General features: G+C 36.1%; 1 protein-coding gene across 1 annotated transcript in view; it reads left to right on the forward strand.

The window, feature by feature from the left end:
• Positions 1–22,533, forward strand: part of LOC113491868 — a 34,550-nt gene that overhangs the window by 8,545 nt on the left and 3,472 nt on the right. Inside the window, exons 2-4 of the mRNA XM_026869057.1 lie at positions 14,307–14,374; positions 21,820–22,107; positions 22,215–22,409. Of these exons, the coding sequence (XP_026724858.1) occupies positions 21,829–22,107; positions 22,215–22,409 (474 nt within the window). The 5' untranslated portion in view covers positions 14,307–14,374; positions 21,820–21,828. The remainder of the gene's footprint in view (positions 1–14,306; positions 14,375–21,819; positions 22,108–22,214; positions 22,410–22,533) is intronic.

The raw sequence follows: 22,533 nt of genomic DNA on the forward strand, positions 1-22,533 counted from the left end.
GCAACAATTAGATAAGCTTTCTGTACGGAAACCAATCCAAAATAAGAGGAAATATATAAAAATATTAATAAAATTTTTGACAAACCAATATCATCACGACTTTCTCTTCAAGGTATGAATTCCAGATTTTTCTGTCTTGTATATACCATAAATGTTTATAACGAACTTTGTGCATGTGGAGTGCTACCCTCGTAGACGCCATACATATTACATGCCGAGGTAAGTTTCTACCTGTTTTAAAAGAAGGGTCGTGGCGCGCAGAGCAGGTGCACTTCCCACAAACAAATGAAATCTCGAATATAAACATCCATGGAATAGACTTCATTGAATAATTTTATAAAAAAAAAATGACGGCGTTGGTATCTCACTCAATCATTGTATTGGAATCATTTAAGATTTATGAAATACGTCGAATAATAAGAAAAGACCTCATACGAACATTTGTAATAAGGAAAATCTTAAAACAATATGTTCGAATAGATTCAACGCAAAATCTAATCAAGCTATATGTATAAGGTATATTTTATATCAACAGCTTATTGCCTTAATGGATAATGCCAATATAATATGAAGTAATATTAACTTAATGAACCATTATTTGGTAAATTACATTCCGTTCGTTTACTCTGAAGAGAATTTGATTTTTCCTGGAATGGTCCATACGAGTGTGTTTGGAAAATTATTACGGCCTTGATAGGAACAGCACAACTGTAACGTGGGAATACTTATAGAATTAATATGAGACGCAAATATGTACCCGCTGAATAATTTATGTAATGTTCAATGAAACTCTACGCTACCTTATCATATAACATTTATATTATAACTAGGTATGAAAAAGAAACAAATGCCTACTAGAACTTGCATTTTTATTGATCACGAGGAAGGACCTACCTACCTTCTGTATTTTCTGTTGGACTCTTGTTCCGGTATCTACATCATGGGCTCGATTACGGAAAGCAACCAAACTAAATGCAACAGATAACACCGTACACACGTACGTGCGCCTCCCTTGGGGGACATTTCTCAGTTCTCCCCCATCCGAGCTGCTTCCCTGCAGTTAATGGGCGACGAACGAGACACAAAACCATCTGAGGTAAGGTGAATACACCGTAATTGCTCCGCGAAACGAAAACGCAAAGAAAAACAACATATAAAAGATTTGGAAAACTGTATCCGCTCTTCCATATATTCATAAATCTTCGTTGCAATGCCATTTGTGCCTTGATTCGAATATTTCCCTTTCAGCGGCAAAATTGATCTGTTGTTCAACAAACAGTTAAAATTCAATCAAGTTTTGAGCGGGTTGATTCGGACGTGAAAAAGTTCATCATAAATTTTCAAATGGACCATTGAATACGTCGAAAGTTTCGTATTGAAATTACACGATAGTTCAATTTGCGATTGAATTGCAAATATCCGGCCGCCGTTATATCGGCTGTGCCAACAATGGCATCACATTACGTTCCCGTGTAGGTATTATTACAATGACTGTTTTCATTATAGCATTACTGAAATCCCTTAAATTTTTGTAATACCTACACCCTAATTCTGCTCGAGCTATTTGACCTAATTATGCATACAAGTAATATTTATAGGCATTAGTATATGATAATTTCATTCATTGTATATTTATAGCGAATCAAATCGAAGCAAACAAAATTCAAATTATTATAACAGGTTATTTAATTTGGAATCGGTAATTCATTATTCAAACAGTAGGTAAATGCAGTGATTAATTTCAACCGTATTGGATTAACGAGATCCATTTTCAATAGTAACAGTTGCTGGCTGTTTACATTAGCACAGCGCAGTTTACCCAATCTGACTCCAAATATAGTATGAAGACATTCGAAACGACTTACTACTAAACTGTAAATGAATCAAATATTTGGAAATTAGTTTGATGAATTGTATTGGCATGTATTGAAGTGGAACTAAACCAAATCAATCACAAAATCAAACTATTATTCCACACATCACTCGCGGTTTTCCGCACACAGATTTATTTGTCGCGATGAGTATCACTACTGAGATATTTACCTTGAAAGTTCTTTGTAAGCTTGCGTACTAAGTTACGGATATATTGCACGCAGTTACGCACAAAGATCGAAGTCCGGAATCTTTGTAACCTTTCAATAACGCGACGCCCGCCATACAAGGAAACCTGGACAGTGTTGGCTATTGCGCCAATGTGTTAGTAGCTATTTACTGATAACCAACTTGGAGACTTGATGCATTTAGTATCGCTTGTAAAGTGAAAGATAGGTAAAATAGTAACTACAATATCGTTGGTTTGTCACACTTGACTTTTAATTCGGATTCTATACAATTTTCGGTTGCCATTTATCGATATATTTATAGTTATATTCAGTGATTTGTAATTGAACATTTATCCATGAGAAAAGTATGTCGTTCAATATCAATAAAATCAATCAATTTGTTCCACCAACAATTACCTCATTCTGTCTCGATGTTTGACTAAAGTAAAACAAATTCAATCACCAGGTATATTGAACAGCTGACAAGTGAAAGTTGATTGGAGGACATCAGAGTATTTTTCAAAGTAGATAAATTTGATATTGGTTTAATACGAGTATCTACGATAGGCCTCGTTGGACCTTCGTCAATATTAAGACAGTCCATTGTCATCTTACGATCATGTAAGTACACTCTTTGATGAACATCTAAAGAGCAGACGGGCACATTGGGCACGACTGATGTAGCCGTCTTGAATATTCAAAACAAATACATCTAGTAGGTACTTGAAAATCTTAAACATCCTAAAAAAGGTATACTCCATAAGAAAATAAATGATGAACAATGGCAATATTTATAGAGACAAAAGAAAATTAGTGTTTATAAAAATTATTGAAGTTTCTTTAACAAAGATAAGGTTTCTTTCTACAGACGTGTGATGTAATTGTTTTGACTCAGAATGATAGTATGCCTAATTCATCGCCTACGAATGTTTTGTTAAGCATCCTTCATCAATGAGGCTAGCGTAGGCAGGGTGCGTGGTGAATAATATTATTGATTGTTGTTACGCAACAAATCTGTTGCGCTCTACTTTTAACTTATTATTGAGATAAAACTTTGCAGATGACTTTGAGACCATTTTGGGTTCAGTGTTTTACGCTGCTCTTGATTTGGCCATATGAAACGGCTAACCTAACGGCAAAAATTATCAATTTCGTAAAGAGGTGACTTACGCCTCAAGTGAACTCAAAAACCAGCCAATTTCTAGCGGTTCAATCATGTCACTATCGAGAACTATATATATAGGTATTTTCTAAGCACAATTCATACTCATAGAAACAGCAAGTGATATAACGTTGTGAATACCAGGAATGCCACTAGATCGCTGTAGCTGCGGTATCGGCCGGGCATTGGTGAGAACACCGCGTTGTGTGGCATTATCTCTGATCGGCTTCTTACTAATTGTCCAGCGAGAGGTGAGTTCAAACAATCGCCACCATTGTTCAACAGAAAATGCCAAGGGGCGACACGACAATAGTGCAAACGTGTTTCGCGAGGTAAAAGTACCGGCAAACAATGGAATCGATGCCTATTTGATTCTGTGCTTTCCCTTTTGTCGACTGGTCTGCTTGAGCGAATTTTCATAATAACGATGTTCCGGTAAAGTACGCAACTAGGTACTGTAATTATAATAATAATAATGAAAGAAAAATCTGTAGCTCAAAACCGTTAGATTATTCATGATTGGAAACTATTGACGATAGAACTTTTGGAGGTGTTTCGGTGATGTAACTTTTCGAAAACTCATTCTAACATTTATTCATATTGTTCTACACAGAGTTTAGCATTTAAGGTCTGTGTAAAACTATTTCAGCACAATCAACTATTGTAAGTGACTTCGCGGGTTAGATATAAAAACTATTTAATTAAGATTGTTATAAGTGACCCGGCCTACCATCAAATGTTACTCTTAACAAGAGGTGTTGTAACGTAATCCGACCTATTTTAGACCGCAATAACATAACATTAAGGTAATGTGAGATCTTTAATAAGGGCTAACCCTGTGCAAAGTTTTGTTGTGTACAATTACTTACATCAAAATAGATGTTAGTGTTTTAAAGTGCCGTAGTAAAACGTATTTGCGTGGAATGCAATGTACCGGTATTGCAGACACATGGGTCCTGTAATTATTTGCTTACAACACACACGTAAAACAGTAAACTAGGTAGACGGTAGCAAACGCATTACTATTACCAACTAGAATTACTACCCATACTAGATCCATTGATACTTGAGTACGTAGTCTGAGATAACAGTTGAAATATTATTTTCCTGATTTAAATGTTTACGTTATTCATTTATTTTCAGCTCGTTAAAAAATGATTGAATAACATTTGATGAATGACATTCAAGACCCTCTTTGTACAACTGTCTGTCATCTCCACGCTTGACAGGTCAATTCGTTATCGCCTCGCCTACGTCATAATGTTATACTAGTAAATAACTGGTGCCTACCCTAACATTGATGGTCATATTATGTACTCAGTGTCATATATTGGCCGCGGTTAATCATGATAGTTTCGGTTGCGTTTATAAAGAAAATTTCGCTTCAGTATTTTATAAAGTTTAATTTTCATTTTAGATAAATCGCGAATTAAATCGTTTGTCATATCTCATGGGATTTTCTAAGGACGTTTTCATTAGTATGGATTCTTGCCAAAAGAATAAGATCTTTTGCGGTAATTGCGTCAAACATCTAATAATACAAAGCGAACACGATAGTACTTTAGTGACGTCACGATTTTATAATATCTACATGTTATGAAAATGTCGCGTATATTCTGTGCGCGCCTCGATGTCTGTCACATTGTTTTCACTTTTGGAAACCGCAATGAGACCAATTATTTTATAATCGGTTCATTTAGGATCCGTAAATAAACCAGTTAAATGTTATGTAATAATGAAACACCGGCCATGCATTAATGTTGTTTACTAAAGTCACAACTAGTGGACATTCGAACATCACCGCACAGTTCTTTAATATGAAACCAGCAAGCCTTGACATCTTTATGCCTATAATTATTCTACTCGCCACTAATTTCAAATTTATCTACAATAATTACTGTATCTCAACGTCGCCTGGCGTTATCTTAATTATTCATCCTATTTCGTTTACCAGTATGTCGTAGACTCGTACCAGGTAATCATTATTGGACACTTAATCTACGGTTTCGTCGCTTACAACTGCAGTTAGATAGTCATTACCCTACCAGTTCGATAATTACCGTCGCCCTAAATATTCTGTGACTAATTTGTAACGTTTAATGTGAAATGCATCAACGGGTTTTTGTGGCCGCCCAACTTTATATTTTCCTTCTTTTGTAAAAAGGTCGGTAGATATTGTTTTAGTGCTAAATACGTGGCCCCGACATTGAACTCTTTCTTGAAATCGAATACACTCATTCTGCGTCGAGGTTATAGCGTTAATGACTTTCGATGCATGATTTCATTTGTAATACGTACAATATAAAGCTATAAAATATTTATAGTCATTAAATAATATAAAAGCCAATTTTGTTTTAAGTTGCATGTAATAAATGAAATTAAATACCTACATATTTTACTATTCAAAGAGATATTATATATATAATGTAAAACTGATTAAAAAAGTTAAAAATAGCTTGACAACCTATGATAATTAATTTGTAAACAAATAATTTTAGTTAGCAACTTTACGATGTAAACTGTTTACGAGTGCGGTCAAAAACCGGCTGCTTTATCGATCAAATTTAAAATTAATGAAAGTAGTTAGTAAAAAACAGGCACACGGTGTGCCTGTTTTTTAACATTATAATTATCTTGCTAGGGCAAAATCGCTTCTATTTTCCATTGAAATCAAAGTAAAACACGAATAAATGGAACGCAATTACATAGGACGTCAAATAAATGTAGTTTGTATTAATTTACAACGGTCTCGTACGTGGCACTTGTATTTAATAGGAAAGGAAGAATTTGAATTATCTGTACGCAGTGGTTAAACCACTAAAAGTTCACATTTTGCTGAATGTTTAAAATAACATTTCAACAATGTGGGCAATTAAATAATAGAATTCGAAAAAAAAAGGAATTTTACCGTCGTTTGGTACATATACAACCTAATTATTACATTGGATATGAACTGAGTCGTATGATAAATATTATGGCGCAAGTTGTTACAGCCAATTAAGGGAAAGAGGTTAGGTACTCTGTTTTGACAAACAACCTGTTACGGGGTACTGCCGGTACTGGATGTATAAACAAAAAAATCACATTAATTTAGCTCTCGAAAGACGTCATTCGAAGACTAATGATTTGGTGTCTATCGGTGCGCTCCGTTCGAAATTCTGTGTCATACCCAAAAGAGTTATAATAGAACACATATCGACAACTTTTTGTTAAAAAAATCGAAAATTATGTTCCTAATCTTGACAGAAATGCAAAACCTTTTTTTATAAAACTTACACAGTATTACAGCTTTTTAACTCTACGATCTCAAACAGATCTCATAAAACAAGTTTCAAGAGTCAACACAAACAAAACACTTGTATGTGTTAAGAAATAAGTGTTGTATGTCAATTATCCTATCATATGTCATTTGTTTAAAGTATTATTTTCTCCTAACGACTAACACAACGCTATCACTAATGATACAAACATTGAGTGCGTTCGTTGCGACTGTGTAATATCGCAGACAGTGTTGCTACCCGCTGTGGCTAGGGCATAGTGTTGCCACCCGACAAAACTAGAGCATGGGAAACACGTGGGCACGGGGAAAAAGTATACGCACCAATATACATGTACACACTATCAGGATAATTAGGTAAAATATGTTAAACAATATCTCCGAAAATTATCAGGATAACAAGCTGAAATAATGTTTTACAATGGAAGTAAAATTTTAATAACAATATTAACTAATAAGAGCTTATCCGCTTATCGTCTTTGGTTTTACCCGCCTTAGTACAATGGGAAATGAAAATAACAAAGAGTAAATTAAAATACCTATTTTCTTGCTTATTAATGCCTAAAAATTCTTACAAATACCTTTTGTTTCTAAATTGTGCGTTGTAAGAGCTGTATGCTAGGTCCAACAGAGTAACAGTCCGCAATTTCTTTGAACCGGAGTTACCCAACTCTGCCTTCCCCAAGAGAGAATACGGGTGCGATATTGTGGTTACTACTTAAGACACACAGGGACATTATTTAAAAACTTTTAAAAGCTTTCCCAAGTTTATTATAATGCAACTTCAAGCCTTTGTATTTGCAAATATGAGTTAAGCTATGTGCAGGTAATATGCATTTTGATGAAGAGGAGGAAGAACGGATATTATATAATAATGAAAATCCTAATACTCGAGACTTATATGAAGCTCTGTTATAACTTCTGTTTAATTTTTCAATATTAGTGCTAGCACTTGTCGGAGTTCAAAGAGTAGATAATTGTCTATATCTATAGTGCATATATAGCAGTCCGAAGCTACGACGACAGGCCCGGAACAGGGCGAGGAAGGAAGTCACGGTCAACGACGGAATACTTAATAAGTACATCACAATTGAAACAGTCCTCTATACAACACTACACTAAGCACGTAACTTAACGATTATTTAAAAATAGCACTTCCTCGACGAATTTTTTATCCTCCTCATTGAGATTATAAATAATTTGCATATCATTAGATCATGCGATGACAAAATTGAGTGAAAGTGACCGCCCACTCACTGTAATGGCATAAAATATTTACATTTAAAATAAGCACCGAACTTTAATTAGTGTCGCAGTGCAGTCATTATGTTTGTAGAAAGAATAGAAAGTAAAGGCCCGTGCATACGGCATACAGCATTGTCCCGCGGGCCGCGCTCAGGGACGGCGGCGACGATGCTAATGCGGAAGCTGCGTCGGCGCGACGTGCCGTCCTGGCCGCGGGCGGAATTGTTAATCGCCTCATTTATCATTGCAGACGAAAGTGAAAACTGCTACTGTGCACCAATACAATTGTGTATACGTCTTTATTTTTTAGAACCTCATGCCCGCACAATACAGTGTAACATCCATTTTTTATGCGAGTTTTTGTCGCTATCAAAATAATATAGATACTTGATTACTTCATTACGTAATGAGAGTTGTGTTACCGAACAGATAATTGAATTCATTATGAAATAAAAAATGTAAAACTACGGCTAACAGGATATAAGTGATTTGCCATAGCGACATGTGATGTGCAGTTTGCAAACATTATAAGATTGACAATGCAAGATAGTATCACGTATTGTTATATCAAATTGTGACATAACATGCATTGTGTGACAGCATGGAGCAGTAAAAGTGAGCACCATTGTATCTGAGGTGCGGTAATAGTCGCCTCTTATGGATCTCGCTATGGAGGCAGCCGCATGACGTGAACTCCATTCTAATGTCGACCGAACTCACTAATGTGGAAAGTAGACATCGATTAAAACTAATCCAACCAAAAAAATAATACATTACGCACCCAAATCAAAAACAAATTGAATGATATTAAAAAAATACTTTACAAAAGCTATTTATAAAATAGATTTTATATCCAACGCAATCCTCACAAGAATAATAAATCTTGAAGTTAGTGTACCCACACTCTCACTGCAGTATTTCGTAAATTTCCGAGTTTCAGTAGGTGTATAATATCTAATTTTACTTGACATAATTAACACTCGCCGCAAAGACAGAGAAGCTGCGTAATATAATATTGTGTTTTAGCAGAGTCCCGAATTATCTTGTGTAAAATTAAACAATTATAATCTTCCTAAAATACTCGGTTGAAACGGACGAAGAACTTAGTACTAGAAAATATTATTCGATGACAAACTGAAAGAAAAATATGTTTTCCCTAATATATTTTAAATTCTGTATTTACGTAAAAGATTTCTAAATCAACATAAGCTATATGAACTAGCATGGTTAATAAGCATTGATAATATAATTTTACTTGCTCGCTCTGGGTTACTCATGTTAAGAATGAATCAGTCTAGCGAAATCACATCATTAAACATCAGCGCTTGAGTAGAAATGTATTAAAACGTACATTATAATGAGGGTCAAGATTTCCATATGTAGGTTCCACAAGAAATTTCTCGCCAAACATGAATCATACAATAAATTTGCGTGTTGAACACACAGATTGTGATCTTATCGAATAATTATCATATAGACAACCGTGAAAACAAAACAGTTATTCTTCCATTGAATAGGATGAATATAATAATGATTCCTATTCACAAGTTAATTAAGAACATACTATAATGCTATGTAAAGATACATTTTATATTATAATTACTTTTGAGGTAATCACCGGCTGTGTACAAGAGTTGCGGTTATACATTGTGGTACAAAATCGCGTTTTAGTTTTCGTTTTCACTTTTTATTGCAATCTTCCTGTTATTAGCTTTGTTTCCGTTCATTGAACGACTTGATAACGTCGATATAAAACTTGATTAAACACCTCCATTGAGTGTCAAAAATGTGGGACCTACATGACATCATTCTGAAGATAGATGAAACATTCAACCGGAATCTCACATGATTGATACTTTGGTACCTACGTAAATACCGCAATTGGCTTTTACTTCAACCACGGAAAAACAATGTAACAACATCTATCAGTCTATGGGTCCACTTTTAATAGACAAGAAATAAATAATTCTATTATTAGTAACAGGCGCTACCCCTCGAAACGAAGCCTTGGCGTGGTGATTTATAAGTACTTTATAGCCCGTTCTACTATTTTAAGATAGTCACGTTAGAATCATAAAAACCAACGAAAAATGTTCGCACCTTTACTGCGTCAACGTGATAGGTGTTGGGGTAATAAAGAGTGTTACTTTACCAGCCATAACACCATTATTATATCCATATTTATACGCTTGCTCTACATCATAAACTTTTGTCAATTACGATGTCAAGACACGGGAATTGACGACATCGAAAAATTGGGGTCAAACGTATTGGGGCAGGACAGTATAGTGAAGAATGGCACACAAAAACAAAGTTCAGCAGTAATATGACAAGAGCTGTCAAAGATGGCCTCTTTTGTCTGTCAGTCATAATATAGACGTAATGGTTCATAGATAATTTCTTTAATTCGTCGCGTCATCACTTCATTCGTTCGATCCTAAACAAGACGAGATTTTATGTTGTTAGTATTTGCGCTGAGTCCTTAGCGGAGCGAAGTGGCGCCAGCTGGCATTCTTGTCTCGGCCAGGAGCAACTTTCATGAATAGTTAACTGACTAGTTTTAGTTCTAGCCTAGGATCAAGCTTGGCAAAGTAAACACAGTTCGATACAACGATACGACGCGCTTTTAAATATACATGCAGCACTTTACGTATCTGTGAAGAATGTAAATAAACAATGTTTGATTCATATACCATTGATTCTTTCAACAAATATGGTAAACTCTGTCCAGTGAGAAATGGCCCAACCAACCGAATAATGTCAAAGTCGAGTCCTTTCGACGACACACTTTCACACTATGAAACAAATGATCATTTAACATATGCAAAAGTCAGATCACATAACGTTGATGTAATCTACATATTAAATATCATCTTAATTATTTAAAGTTGAAAACGTCATCTGAATACAAACTTAAATAACCTGTTTATAAGTATTATTTTTGTATTTAGCAAATTCCACACCCTGAATCACAACTCCCCGTGTACAAAACCTAAAAACAAAGAAGATAAACACAATGAAAATTCATTTAATCGTATATGCACTTCACGTTTAACTAAAACGGGCACAAAGTGCGATCTCTAGGTGAATTATAAAACAACTTTATTCTCTTAATGAGGTTGGAAGCGCTCCTACGCAGATACTTAGTCTAGTAGATTCTTTACTGAGATTGCAGGCTCTACAACAAAGAACAATTAGTTCAACACGACACTCATTGCACGAAGCGTACAAGCAAACTCTTGTTTTACGACGAACTGATATTGTAGCGAGATTCAATCGCGTTATTGACAGTTTCTTTTAAAGGGGATACTTTTTAAATGTTGTGTTTGTTTTTTTTTTATTATTATTTAACATCGCCAGCAAGTCACTTACGATTAATTTTATAGTGTACAAAGTATTTATGACACCTTAATTTTCCTTTCATAAGGTTTCATAAAATGTTATAAGGTCCTCGACTATTCTTATGGGGATGTAAAATTTTATATTTCTTGTTTATTTGATCATAATAAAAAGTAATGGTTTGTTATTATGTAAATGTTACGAGCAATACTTAAAATAACACGCTATTTAAATTGTTCATAATATGTTTGTCAATAATTATTGATAGTATACTAAATACTTTTGGACCAATAGTATTAGAAAACATAAGCAAGGATTCCACGATGATAACGCCACAACAACAAACTCGTCATACCAAAGTTTAGGTCAAGCGATAAAGGTACGAGTCAGAGCGCACAACTTCACCTCACACATAGATCCGTACAAATTAAAGGGATCTTATCACGAAACACGGTTAAATATCGTATTAACTGAAGTACAAACAGTTCTAGAATCTGGAACCCGATCTTATCGGATGCAGTAATTGCTCAAAGGTTAACGTTTTAGTTCCCCTGTACTCATCATTAGCATACATAGCTGCATTCACTACGACACAACACTTGCACAGTTTCACCGCCACATATTTTTCTTGATTTATTCAATAACCGCGACCGATAATAGCTTGAACTTTTGCTCTCATAAAGTCTTATCATTCAATTACTTATTTTCTGGCTATTAACATCTTTGTATAAATTCGCCACCCATACTGCTCCTCTCCGCGTGATATGTACGGATACGTTAATCGGTTCTAAAGTAAAATATAGGCTTAGCAACAAAAATAAGAACAATATATATCCTCAATGATAAATAGTGTAAACATTAGTGTCTTTAAAGTTTGTCTAACGGAAGGAACTGTTTACTAAAGTGGACATAACAAATTGTTATTGCAAATAAACTGACAGTACTGCTGGTTAAAATCAAGAAGACTATACTATATTTTAGTGGGGGCATTTTTGTTGAATAAAAACAATCTACCGCCAAGATGTGAATGCGTAAAGTTTAGCCAAATATTAACGTTGTGGATGTTTTCTTCCGATGCTACGTGCTTTGATTACTTACAACAGAACGTGATACAAAATGTATTCAACTTTAAACAAACGTGAGTAATTGTGCAGATATTTATTAGCATAATCTTACTTTATATGTAGCTCATTCCCTTCTTGTTCTGTATTAGGAATCCTATCTAAGCAAGTGTCTGATTTATGCTCTGAGTCTTGGACCACTAGTAATTCAATTCGACATATTTCGTTATGAATCAGGTTGGTTGCTTATAGGTATTTTATCATTAAAGACAATGTAATGCTTGAGGCCATATATGTCTTTGGAAAAAGACGACGAATGCTCCAGGTTGAGAGACATTAAAAATATCCTACCCATAGCATAAACAGGCTACGCGACCGGTGTATTTGGTTTTATCGAAAGAAATTTGCACACAATGTTTAGAAACAAACGGCATCGATGTTTTGCTTTCACAGCTCATGCCTGGGAATGATTGTACTGTTATTACTTACTTGATTATTCACTTATTTTTTATTCACAAAGAATGTTGCGCACCATTGTTTATCAAACGTTTAGCACCCATCCAATAAACATTTCGGAATGTCCGAACTCTACGAAGCTGAATGGATATCTCCCTTATGCAATAACATGACCGTTGACCTTCGTGTAAGAGCTCGTGTAGGTCTGCCATAAAAGCTTAAGTAAAAGACAGTCTTTGTTCCTGAAACAATTGAGACACCATAATAAGTGAGTACCTATAGAACGGAACATGGTCGGATTCTCGGGAGTCGGCCGCCCGAGACGTCCAGTGTTTACCGTCCATACAAACCAATATTGACATTCTCTTTGTCTACTAACTGACGGCTAATCTCTTTGTATGGGATATTCTTTTGTGTCATCCATATCAACGCATTTCTTTCTGTCAGGAAATAATTATGGAACGTATTTGTATTGATATCCTCATCAATAGATAGCATTACGTACGATGCCAAAACGATGACGAAATTCATTTTTTTTTAATTACCAAGAAACCTCATCGCAGGATAAATATTACTTAGGTTTAGTTGTAAAATGTAGTAATTACGTATTTCTACACATGCATGCCAACTGTTTTGCGCAGCAGCGTGGCGACCGGTAGTATTATTCATAACAGCTCATAAAGGGACTAGTTTGGGCTATACCCACTTAAGAAGTACTGGACGTGGGCTCGGCCGGTCCACTTTCATGCAGTTTGTGTGCCGGCGCCGACATTGTAGCGCGGCGACATTCTGTCCGCAGCGTACATCAAAGACATTGCTAGAAAGCGCCCCATGACTCTGGGACAACACTGGCGCTTTTCGCCCGTAACACGAAACAATTTTGGTCCACTCCGATACAGAATATCCCTAAATGGCCTCCTGCGCCCCATCAAGACAGCTTGACTTACATCCAATTTGCAAATCAATCAATGGATACAGTTTCAACCGTTGAAGTAGCTCATGCCTCAACACAAATTCTAAATGTCAAAATACTGTTATACAATACGGCGTTCAACGTATATTGCGAAACGGTCTTCCCAACTCTTCTTTTGTTTTACATCCGTATTATAGATAAACTGAAGAGTTTATGATACAAAGCTAATTATTAAAACTCTACTAGTTACCCATACAATAATAAAAAATAAGATTTCTTGTACAGAGATTCCGCGTAATACGCAATGCTAAGAAATGACGACAAAGTTTTTAGTAGCGCTTCTGATAATGTTTACAATCCACGTTTGAGTTACTTCACTGTGGCATACCATCACAATATGTTGTCTCTTCAATATTTTGCTGAACATGGAAATATTCAAAGAATTTTCTGTTAGATTTGTAGAAATCACCATTCTTTAGTTTCAAAAAAATCTAATTATTATATTTTTATGCACGCGTAAGCGATGTTTCGACCGATGTGCTAAAGAGAATGTCGAATTGTAAAATTATTATGCAAAAATTAAAACATAGAGCTAACTTCATAAACAATTTCAATTACAGTCAAAATTTAATTACGCATCTACTCTACAATGCTTAATAAAAAATTAATTAGGAAATCAGAATAAAATTGCGTGAAATGAAATGTAGAAATTAAAAGTAAATCGTTTTTAAAAAAGGATTTATAACTTGTTTTTGTTGTACAAAGGTGAAAAAATCCATTAAATTCAATTGTTTTTTTTTGTTTGTTGCAGGGCTGCGACTGGCGGGTTCTAGTGCCCGTTATAATGTGACCGGCGCACGACGAAGCGCTTCCCTCAAGGTAAGCTCCTCTCTATACTGCACTACACAGCTACCGATCACACAGTATCGTGTGCGATAGTAATAATTACCCGCACAGAAGCTAAATGTCAGATCAAGGCAAATTATATGTTATCAATTAAAACTGTTGGCGTAAATCGCAAAAATAGACTTCTGTAGGTGTAGATTTTAGGACATACAAAAGTCGTAAGTTCCAATCGTTGGAATTAAAACGTTAATTTTAAACTTTAACACAACTCTCTTATTCATTAATGCGCTGCAGTTGGAGTTTCTTCATCTTCAGGCACGAATGACGACCTGTCCTTCGCTTAAGGATACGTGTAAATACGATAAAAACAAAAGTAGCAGGTAAATGCAGATGATATAAAGTGCTACACTTACAAGGATAATAAATATTGGAACGAGTCCTATGGCAACGCATTCGTGTAACCTTTACAAGCCGACAGTCTGCATATTCATTGTGCAGGGCGCGGCAACAGCGGCGGCCATGAATCCGAGCGTGATATATTATTTGTTATTCACCGGCGAAATCTGTCGCCGACGGCTACCATCAAAGCAGTCCGTTTCCCTTCCAAAAATACTAAGATTATATTCCGAACGCATCCGTCTCGCTACGATGAATGCGATTTCGTTTCGTACACGCTCGTTAGCAACGTCCATCCGACCGTTTAAGAAATTCAGTACTAATTAGAACGCTATGTCGCGCAAAAGCTGCCCTATACTGCCTACAACTTGTGTAAAAAGCAGATCCGTACGTTTATATGGCGGATAATGGGAGCCGGAAGAAAAATTAGAGCGACAAGTGCCGACTTCAGCAGTGAAACTTGTTATGCATATTTAAAATCCTGGAGCCCGACGGAGAAAGTCGTAAAAGTTTTAAATTTAAACGTTCGAATGTAAGGTTTACATTATAATCTTATTATTTTAATGCCGCTAACCGATTTCGACACCAACTTTTACAAAAGGTCTGATAGCTGACGGCTAAGATTTTAAAAGATGTCCCTTATCTGAAATGCAATTATCAGCCATCAACAAAAGTTGAACAAAAACAAAAGTTTGTGTTAAAAATTAGGAAGTGAAACTGGTGTCGTATCGTCTTTAAAGTCTAAATAAAGAGTTGAAAATTAAAGGGAGATGAATGGACTGTTTTTATAAATAAACACCGCCGGCTGTGCGCGTCTGAGGCCGGCGCGTACTACGCAGCTTGGATTAGTTACCACTTAATTGTTTTTGGACATTGATGGGCTACAATTGTCTTAATACGGATTTTAAAAACAGATTGCGGCTCACCGCTTTTAATTGTCGTTTATCTTGTAGATCCGGTTATAAGAAAAATATTGCTTTCGTATTAGGCCTACGTAAAAGTATTTCAACACGACGATTGGATGATGCAACTCATGACACAGCTTAGAATGGCAACGGATTCGCACGACACACATATGACATCTCATATATCTTGAATACCTAACGAAAACAGCGATAGGAACCGGCGACAATTATTTCGCTTAGCAACAGAACTAAACGTCTCAATAATAACTACACCAATGAAAGCGGTCACGTAAAATAAATACGTTGACCTTGCAATACCCGAAATGTAGACGAGATGTAGGAATGATAGTGAAATGTCGCGGCACATGCTAACCACTCAGTCAGTAGGTCGCTCTCATCTACCGACACACTTGCCCAAGAGAGTGACAAACCTGCAGCTGCACAGCCGAACACACAATTATTACATCTGAATTTATAGGCCAAAACGATTGAGCGTGGCCAAACACATTTACTTACAAAAAAAGGACGAAGATACACGAGCATTGTTGGCGGACTACATACTTGTGAACAGAAACGTATAAGCGAAATATACGATGATCATTCATCTATTATGCAGGCACATTTGAATCTATAATCGTTCAGTACGGTTGTAACGTTTCATTTTCCACGAAGACTGAGGCCCTAAACAGACGGGCCGGCGGATTTCTTCTCTACCCGATTGGTCTTCAACGACTACTTTTTAATAAAACCAATAATTTTAGTGCACTTGAATTAATACAGGAAACTTAATATTCTCTTATGAATTATTTAGTTTCCATTAGAATTTGGAGTTCCTCAACAGCTTCCTAGGATACGAACTGTATGAAATTTATCAAAATGTAATCGAGTCGACTTCGAACTCGACAAACCACAAAAATGCATATATATTTATATTCAATTATATCACTTAAAATAATTGGGCTATAAAAAACACGTTATGGTCTTGTGCCACGCCAACCATTTCGGTAATTCGATATATTAATTTCAAGAAACTTATGTTTAAGATCAATAAATCAAAACCACAAAAACCGGTTGGTGGTTTTAAAAACTGCCAATGAACTATCAATTGTTAGAAACCATGTCTAAATAGTTCCAACGTTGTTCACACCTGACACGGTGATTAAGACGCACTCATTACTGGCTATTTAGTCGTGACTGGAAGCGAGTTACGAAGTGTTAAAGTATCATACCATTGTTGTGAAAAAGAGACAGAAACAACTGCCTGCATAACTCCATTCCTTTCTACCACTCGGAGAACATTACACGGTCCCTGGCCTCAGTTTTACTCGAACAATTAGAAATAACGGTGTTTTGTGGTAACAATGGATTCCTGATTTTAACAAAAGAGAAAATGTCACAGATTGCATAATGAAAATCTATTTAAGATATAACAGACAAAGACAAAGTTATGCAATATTCAACGATAAAAAAATTCCATAAAATGCATCCAATAAAGTAAAACATTATACGATGTATTATACTGTATGTAGAAGTAGGTATGTAAAAGTCTCATAAATCCAAACTGATGTTGTATTTAGAAACATTTGTTCTCTATTTCAGTGAAGTCCCCATTCAATACTCAGTCCATTGTCTCTACAATTTAAAGACTCCTCCGTCAACAAAACAGTTACCTATACCTGTCTATTTATTTAAATAAAATACAATCAAAGATGTAAAATTATTTCTTTCGAGAGAATCTGCAATCCCGGTGAAGATAAATAGAATAAGTAGGTACCTACTACCTTATAAGTCGTCAATCAAGGATTAAGACGACTCTTAGCACACCTCAGAACCTCTAAGTAGGTTTATAGACACGTTAAAGCCCTCATTCAAGTTGATAGCTATTAAACTTAGCCACATGTACCATCAAAAATCAAATTAAACTTAAATGATTGCTCATTGAACCATACGTAATGTCAGTTAATTGATTTCCAATATTAGATGTACGTAATTAAGTGCGCGCGAGTGGACGACACGCAATATTCAAATTGACATACAAATAGTTATTAATCCTACAAATTATTTCATTAAACTATTCCAGTCCAACTAGCCTGGGTATTGTCATTTCTAAAATCTTTCGCGTTAATAGAAAACGTTTCGTTTAATATCGTGTCATCTCATTCAAATGTTCTCTATGGACGCTTACGATTGCCAAAACGTCACTTGCCATAAGAGGCATTGCATGACATTAAGCAGAGTTCATTAATTTCGTTGAAATTAGGTGAAAAATATCGTAAATGTCAAAAATCATGATCCCTATATCCTGTTCGGAGGAATATCAATCAGTTACCTAATATGCAAATCTGGCCGACATCGTGTCTGACCAGTTAGCGGGGGCACTTTCTCGCCGCAACATTACAATTACCAAACAATGGGCAAAATGGGCAATATCAAGGCACGTGTGCTAACGTCACGAGTAGCGCAATAGCTCTTGTCATAATTGTCAAGCTGTGACTAGAATAATGTGTGAAAAGTCTTATAAAAATAAACAACTTTCGAGAGATTACTAAATTTTCAGCTCTTGTTCATTTTGCAACTTGGAAACCTGCAGCATATTATTGTATTGAAGGTATCAAACCATAAATAGAAAAACAGGTGAATGATTTTTTTACATTCCGAAATTGAATTGATACTTTTTATACACAACCTACAAATAAATTTGAATAGAAACACCTGCCGCTTGGAGGGTGGCGTTCGAAGCGTGACGTGAGAACAACTTCCTATTCCAACCCTTAGGGATGTTAAACGAAAACCACTGGACTATATTAGAACAAAAGTAATTTTAAACGGAATCTAGCTCCGGACCAAGTAATACCAGCTCTATCGAAAATATCTTAATAAAAACGTACCCATACACGCACCAAATTATTCTTAAAAGCACTCGAGTCGAGTTCTGACTGGAAAGCTATTTATGTGCAACCCTGCGCCGACGCACCTCTGTTCCGCAACTGTCTTGTCTCGCTCTCGCATGCATGTCAAGGTAGGGTTCAACATTCGAGGATTTGGTCCGCGCCGATAATAATACACCCAAACGGAATACCCGACATGTATCTGTTTTATGTAAACAGAATGATTTCATTAGGTCAAACGTAGTCGGAGACGCACATAGCTTCATAATCCCTAGCGTATACGGAATTCCAATACACGGCATGCTCCGAGGAACCGCATGATTCGATGGGAGAAAATCTCAAGTAACATTCAACGAGTATAATCCCGCTTTCTAATCCTTTTCACACCAGAGAATGCAGTATAAAGTATGCTTCAATCAAGCACCCATTGAAACACGGTCAATTCCCGCGAGAAGCTTCCGCGTGCGCGTGCGGCGCCTGATGCGAGATCATTGCCAGATGCCGCCAATAGATCGCGACGGGGTCAACAGCCATTGCCCTTGTTTTGCGCACTAAATTATTTACTCGAGTACAACAGATCCACCATAAGCGTGTTTCACTTAACCGGGGTCAAGGGAACTATGACTATTCACAACATTGTCGCTAAACAATAATGCGTTATTTACATACAAGTGTTATGTAATGTTATGTTTTACACACTTTGAAATTAATTAAGCTGTTAATGAACCTCTTCCATGTGTAAGAAGTAGCCAATTGGTTGACCTTTTTAATAGCAATGTTTCATTCGCTGGAACGAATTTGTTCCCTACTCAAAGATAATGGAAGTATTATTAAAGTTGCGGATAAAACCTCACAACATTACCTATATTACTACCTACAGCTTTCTATTAGAATTTCTTGGTAACAATGTGCAGCGGAGAAGCAATTACGCGTTCATGCTATGAAATGATAAGCTTTGAAGTCAGGATCTTCTAAACATGGCTTCCTCCACCACATGTGCTCAGTGTTCTTACAAAACAAACGAGTAATTAAACTGCGCATAATATAATGCAAACAAGTTATGGCATCAAAGAATACTGAGCTCGCGTCCGTTGACTTGGTCGACATCACAATGGTGCAATAGTTGGAATCGTGCATTTGTTGTGTTATAGTCGACTGCACGTCGCTGGTACACCTACCTACTCCGACATTGAAAAAGCCTTTATTTGAAGTGCCTAGTAAAGTAAATCATTATATTTCTTTTTTATTACCGCTCGTCAGCAGTCGAAACAAATGTATTATTATATTCCAAGCTCATTTCTGTATGGTTTTTATATAATGTTTTAATTATACTAAACAACATTCAAAGGCTATAAAGAACAAGTATTCAGTTTTAAATAACTTTACACCTAGGTTGTTTCGTTTTAGTGAAAGGAACTACTTACTTAAAATCCTTGTCGGATTATCTCATAACCTTTACGTAAGTTCAAGTTTATAACATATTTATAATAGTGTATTTTATCCTAACATAAACAGATTTGAAATTTTACAAGCGAATATACGTTGAACACGCATCGCATCTGTTTGTACATCTTCAAAATTGTTTATATATTACTTATCATGTTTATAATACCTGTCGTTCATAAAGACAATCAATCATTTTGTTTGTGTTTGACTAAATGAATCGTATACTGTTGAAGAGCAATATATGACTCATTCATAATATACGAAATCTGTAGCGGTGAATCTTTGCATGTCCAAATGGTGATATAAATTCTATTTTAAAAACTTCTGGTAGGTAATACCCGCAAGCGTTCAGTCAAAGACTTATAGGTAATATTAGAAAGTTACCTACCATAATATAAATACGGAAAGATGTTCTTTTTCTTTTTTAGCTAGGTTTACCTATTCAAGGCCTTAGAAATTTTTGGTTAGAAATTCTTTATTTGTTTGTTAATGCCATTGGATAACTATCAATTAACGTTCCGGTTGTGTCTACATTACTCGTAGCTTCCAAAAAGTTATATATAAATATATAACTTTTAATAATGGTTCAATTCGTAAAATCGTTGTAATAGTCCACAATTCATAATAAAGACAAAAGTGTATATTAAGACGTCTAATATGTACATACTCACTCACTAAAAGAGAAAACACATAGAAAGCGAAAAAGTAATTGATAGATACTAGTCAACCAGAATAATGTCCTCAAAATTTACTTTGTATTAACAGCATAATATGTTTTTCCGCAACTCCGCCTGCGTGGATTTTGCTTTTTGCTAAGAAAAATGTGTCCTCTCTTAGGAATACAGCTTCCACCTCCCATAATATTTCAGCATACCATGTTCCGTGCAACCGGTTTAGGGGCGGTTTTGACGAGAAAGATAGACGTATACCTACCTTATTCGTTATTCTATTTTTGTTAATTTGGATCAAGTATCATGATATGGAAGGAATGTCGATGTCCTAAAACTAAATCTGTAATCATGACTAGATAAAAATTTTTTTGATAGGTTAAGAGATACCTGTTAGATTATTTAACAGATAAATTTAAATATCGTTTTAAGTGATAATGATTTTACGGTCGCGCCAAACAAGCGCGTGGTTGCAATCACCACAATTCATTAAGAGCTATTAAAAATAGTCGACATATTTATCGGTTTACACCTTTGCACTTAGCAATATAAGCAGGGGCGTTAAATTTAACGCTGGTTAAAAGTGAAGGCATCTTAAGTGCCCTACACTTGTCTATGAGTAGCTTTCACTTTCCAATGATAAAGGGCCTCAAGGTCAGTCGCTGATGATCAGACTACATTCACGAATCTTTTTGGTTCTCTAATTAAGGTTGATGGATTGCTATCTTTATTGACACTACGATTGCTTCAAATTTCTATTCGAATGTTAATTAACATAAGTTATATTTTTGATGTGGGCCATTATCTCCCCTCCTCGACATGTAAAACTTCGTTACCGCTTAATAATAGGTAATCGTAATTAAGCATAATGACACACATTAAGTTCATAGTCATTCAAAGTGCCAAAAAGGTTTTAACACATAAATGCATTACAGGGTACTATAATTAGTTCAAAGCAATAGATATGTAAAACGTCCAATGAATACCGTCGATTCGAACACGAGCTATTGAACTAATGGATGAGGTCGTACCTTGATCCAGTTGACATCGCATCGCGTTTGGTTCCGTGAGCAATCTCTTAGATACTTCAGCAGAGAAATCGTGATAGATTCGTATCTAGCCTTGCATTTTCTGATAAAATTTTGTAGAGTTAATAAATATTTGTTTAATTCCAGGTGTTTGCGATGTGGTACACGTGGACAACGGTATTGCTGGTGTCGTGTGCACTAGTGAAGGCGGAACCCGGGGCAGAGCCGCCGGCGCCGGCGCCTGTGGCCACCACCCGCGCCCCGCCGCGCACCCTCGACCGGCAGGCCGCTGAGCTCGCCTGGAAGTCTTGGCTCCAGAGCCCAGAGAGCGGCAACCAAAATGCCCCTCCGCGGAGAATCACCACCAAGTCCCTGTTTATTACGCCTCTGAATTGCCCTGAAGGCCAGAGACTCGATCGGAACGGTTGCGTACAGGTTGGTACTCAAAAAGAAAAAATTCGTTTACCTCGAAACATTGTCCCAATATTGATAACTTGTGCAATTAAAGTCTTAGCACTAATTAATTTTGTCGTCATTTGCAGGTGGTGACTGTAAACAAAGACGAACATGAACGTATTCTGCTGGAGCATCTGAATGCTTGGTTCGTCACTTCAGCTCCAAGCGGAGACGTGTTGTACGACTACGGTGATGCTGAACCAGGACCGTTGCAGCTTTCAATACCCATTGGTTTAGATCCCCAAGCGGCACCGCTTCAGGGACAAGAGCCGTCGGCACAGGTAAGATATAAGTTTACTAATGAAATATGACATAGCAATGAAATATCTAATAACTGCTCAACCCAACAATGAATTGCTGAAATATAACTTAATATTTCAGCAATTTAGTACTTACATCCAATAT

This window comes from Trichoplusia ni, chromosome 3 (assembly GCF_003590095.1).
Source record: "Trichoplusia ni isolate ovarian cell line Hi5 chromosome 3, tn1, whole genome shotgun sequence".
Lineage (NCBI taxonomy): Eukaryota > Metazoa > Arthropoda > Insecta > Lepidoptera > Noctuidae > Trichoplusia > Trichoplusia ni.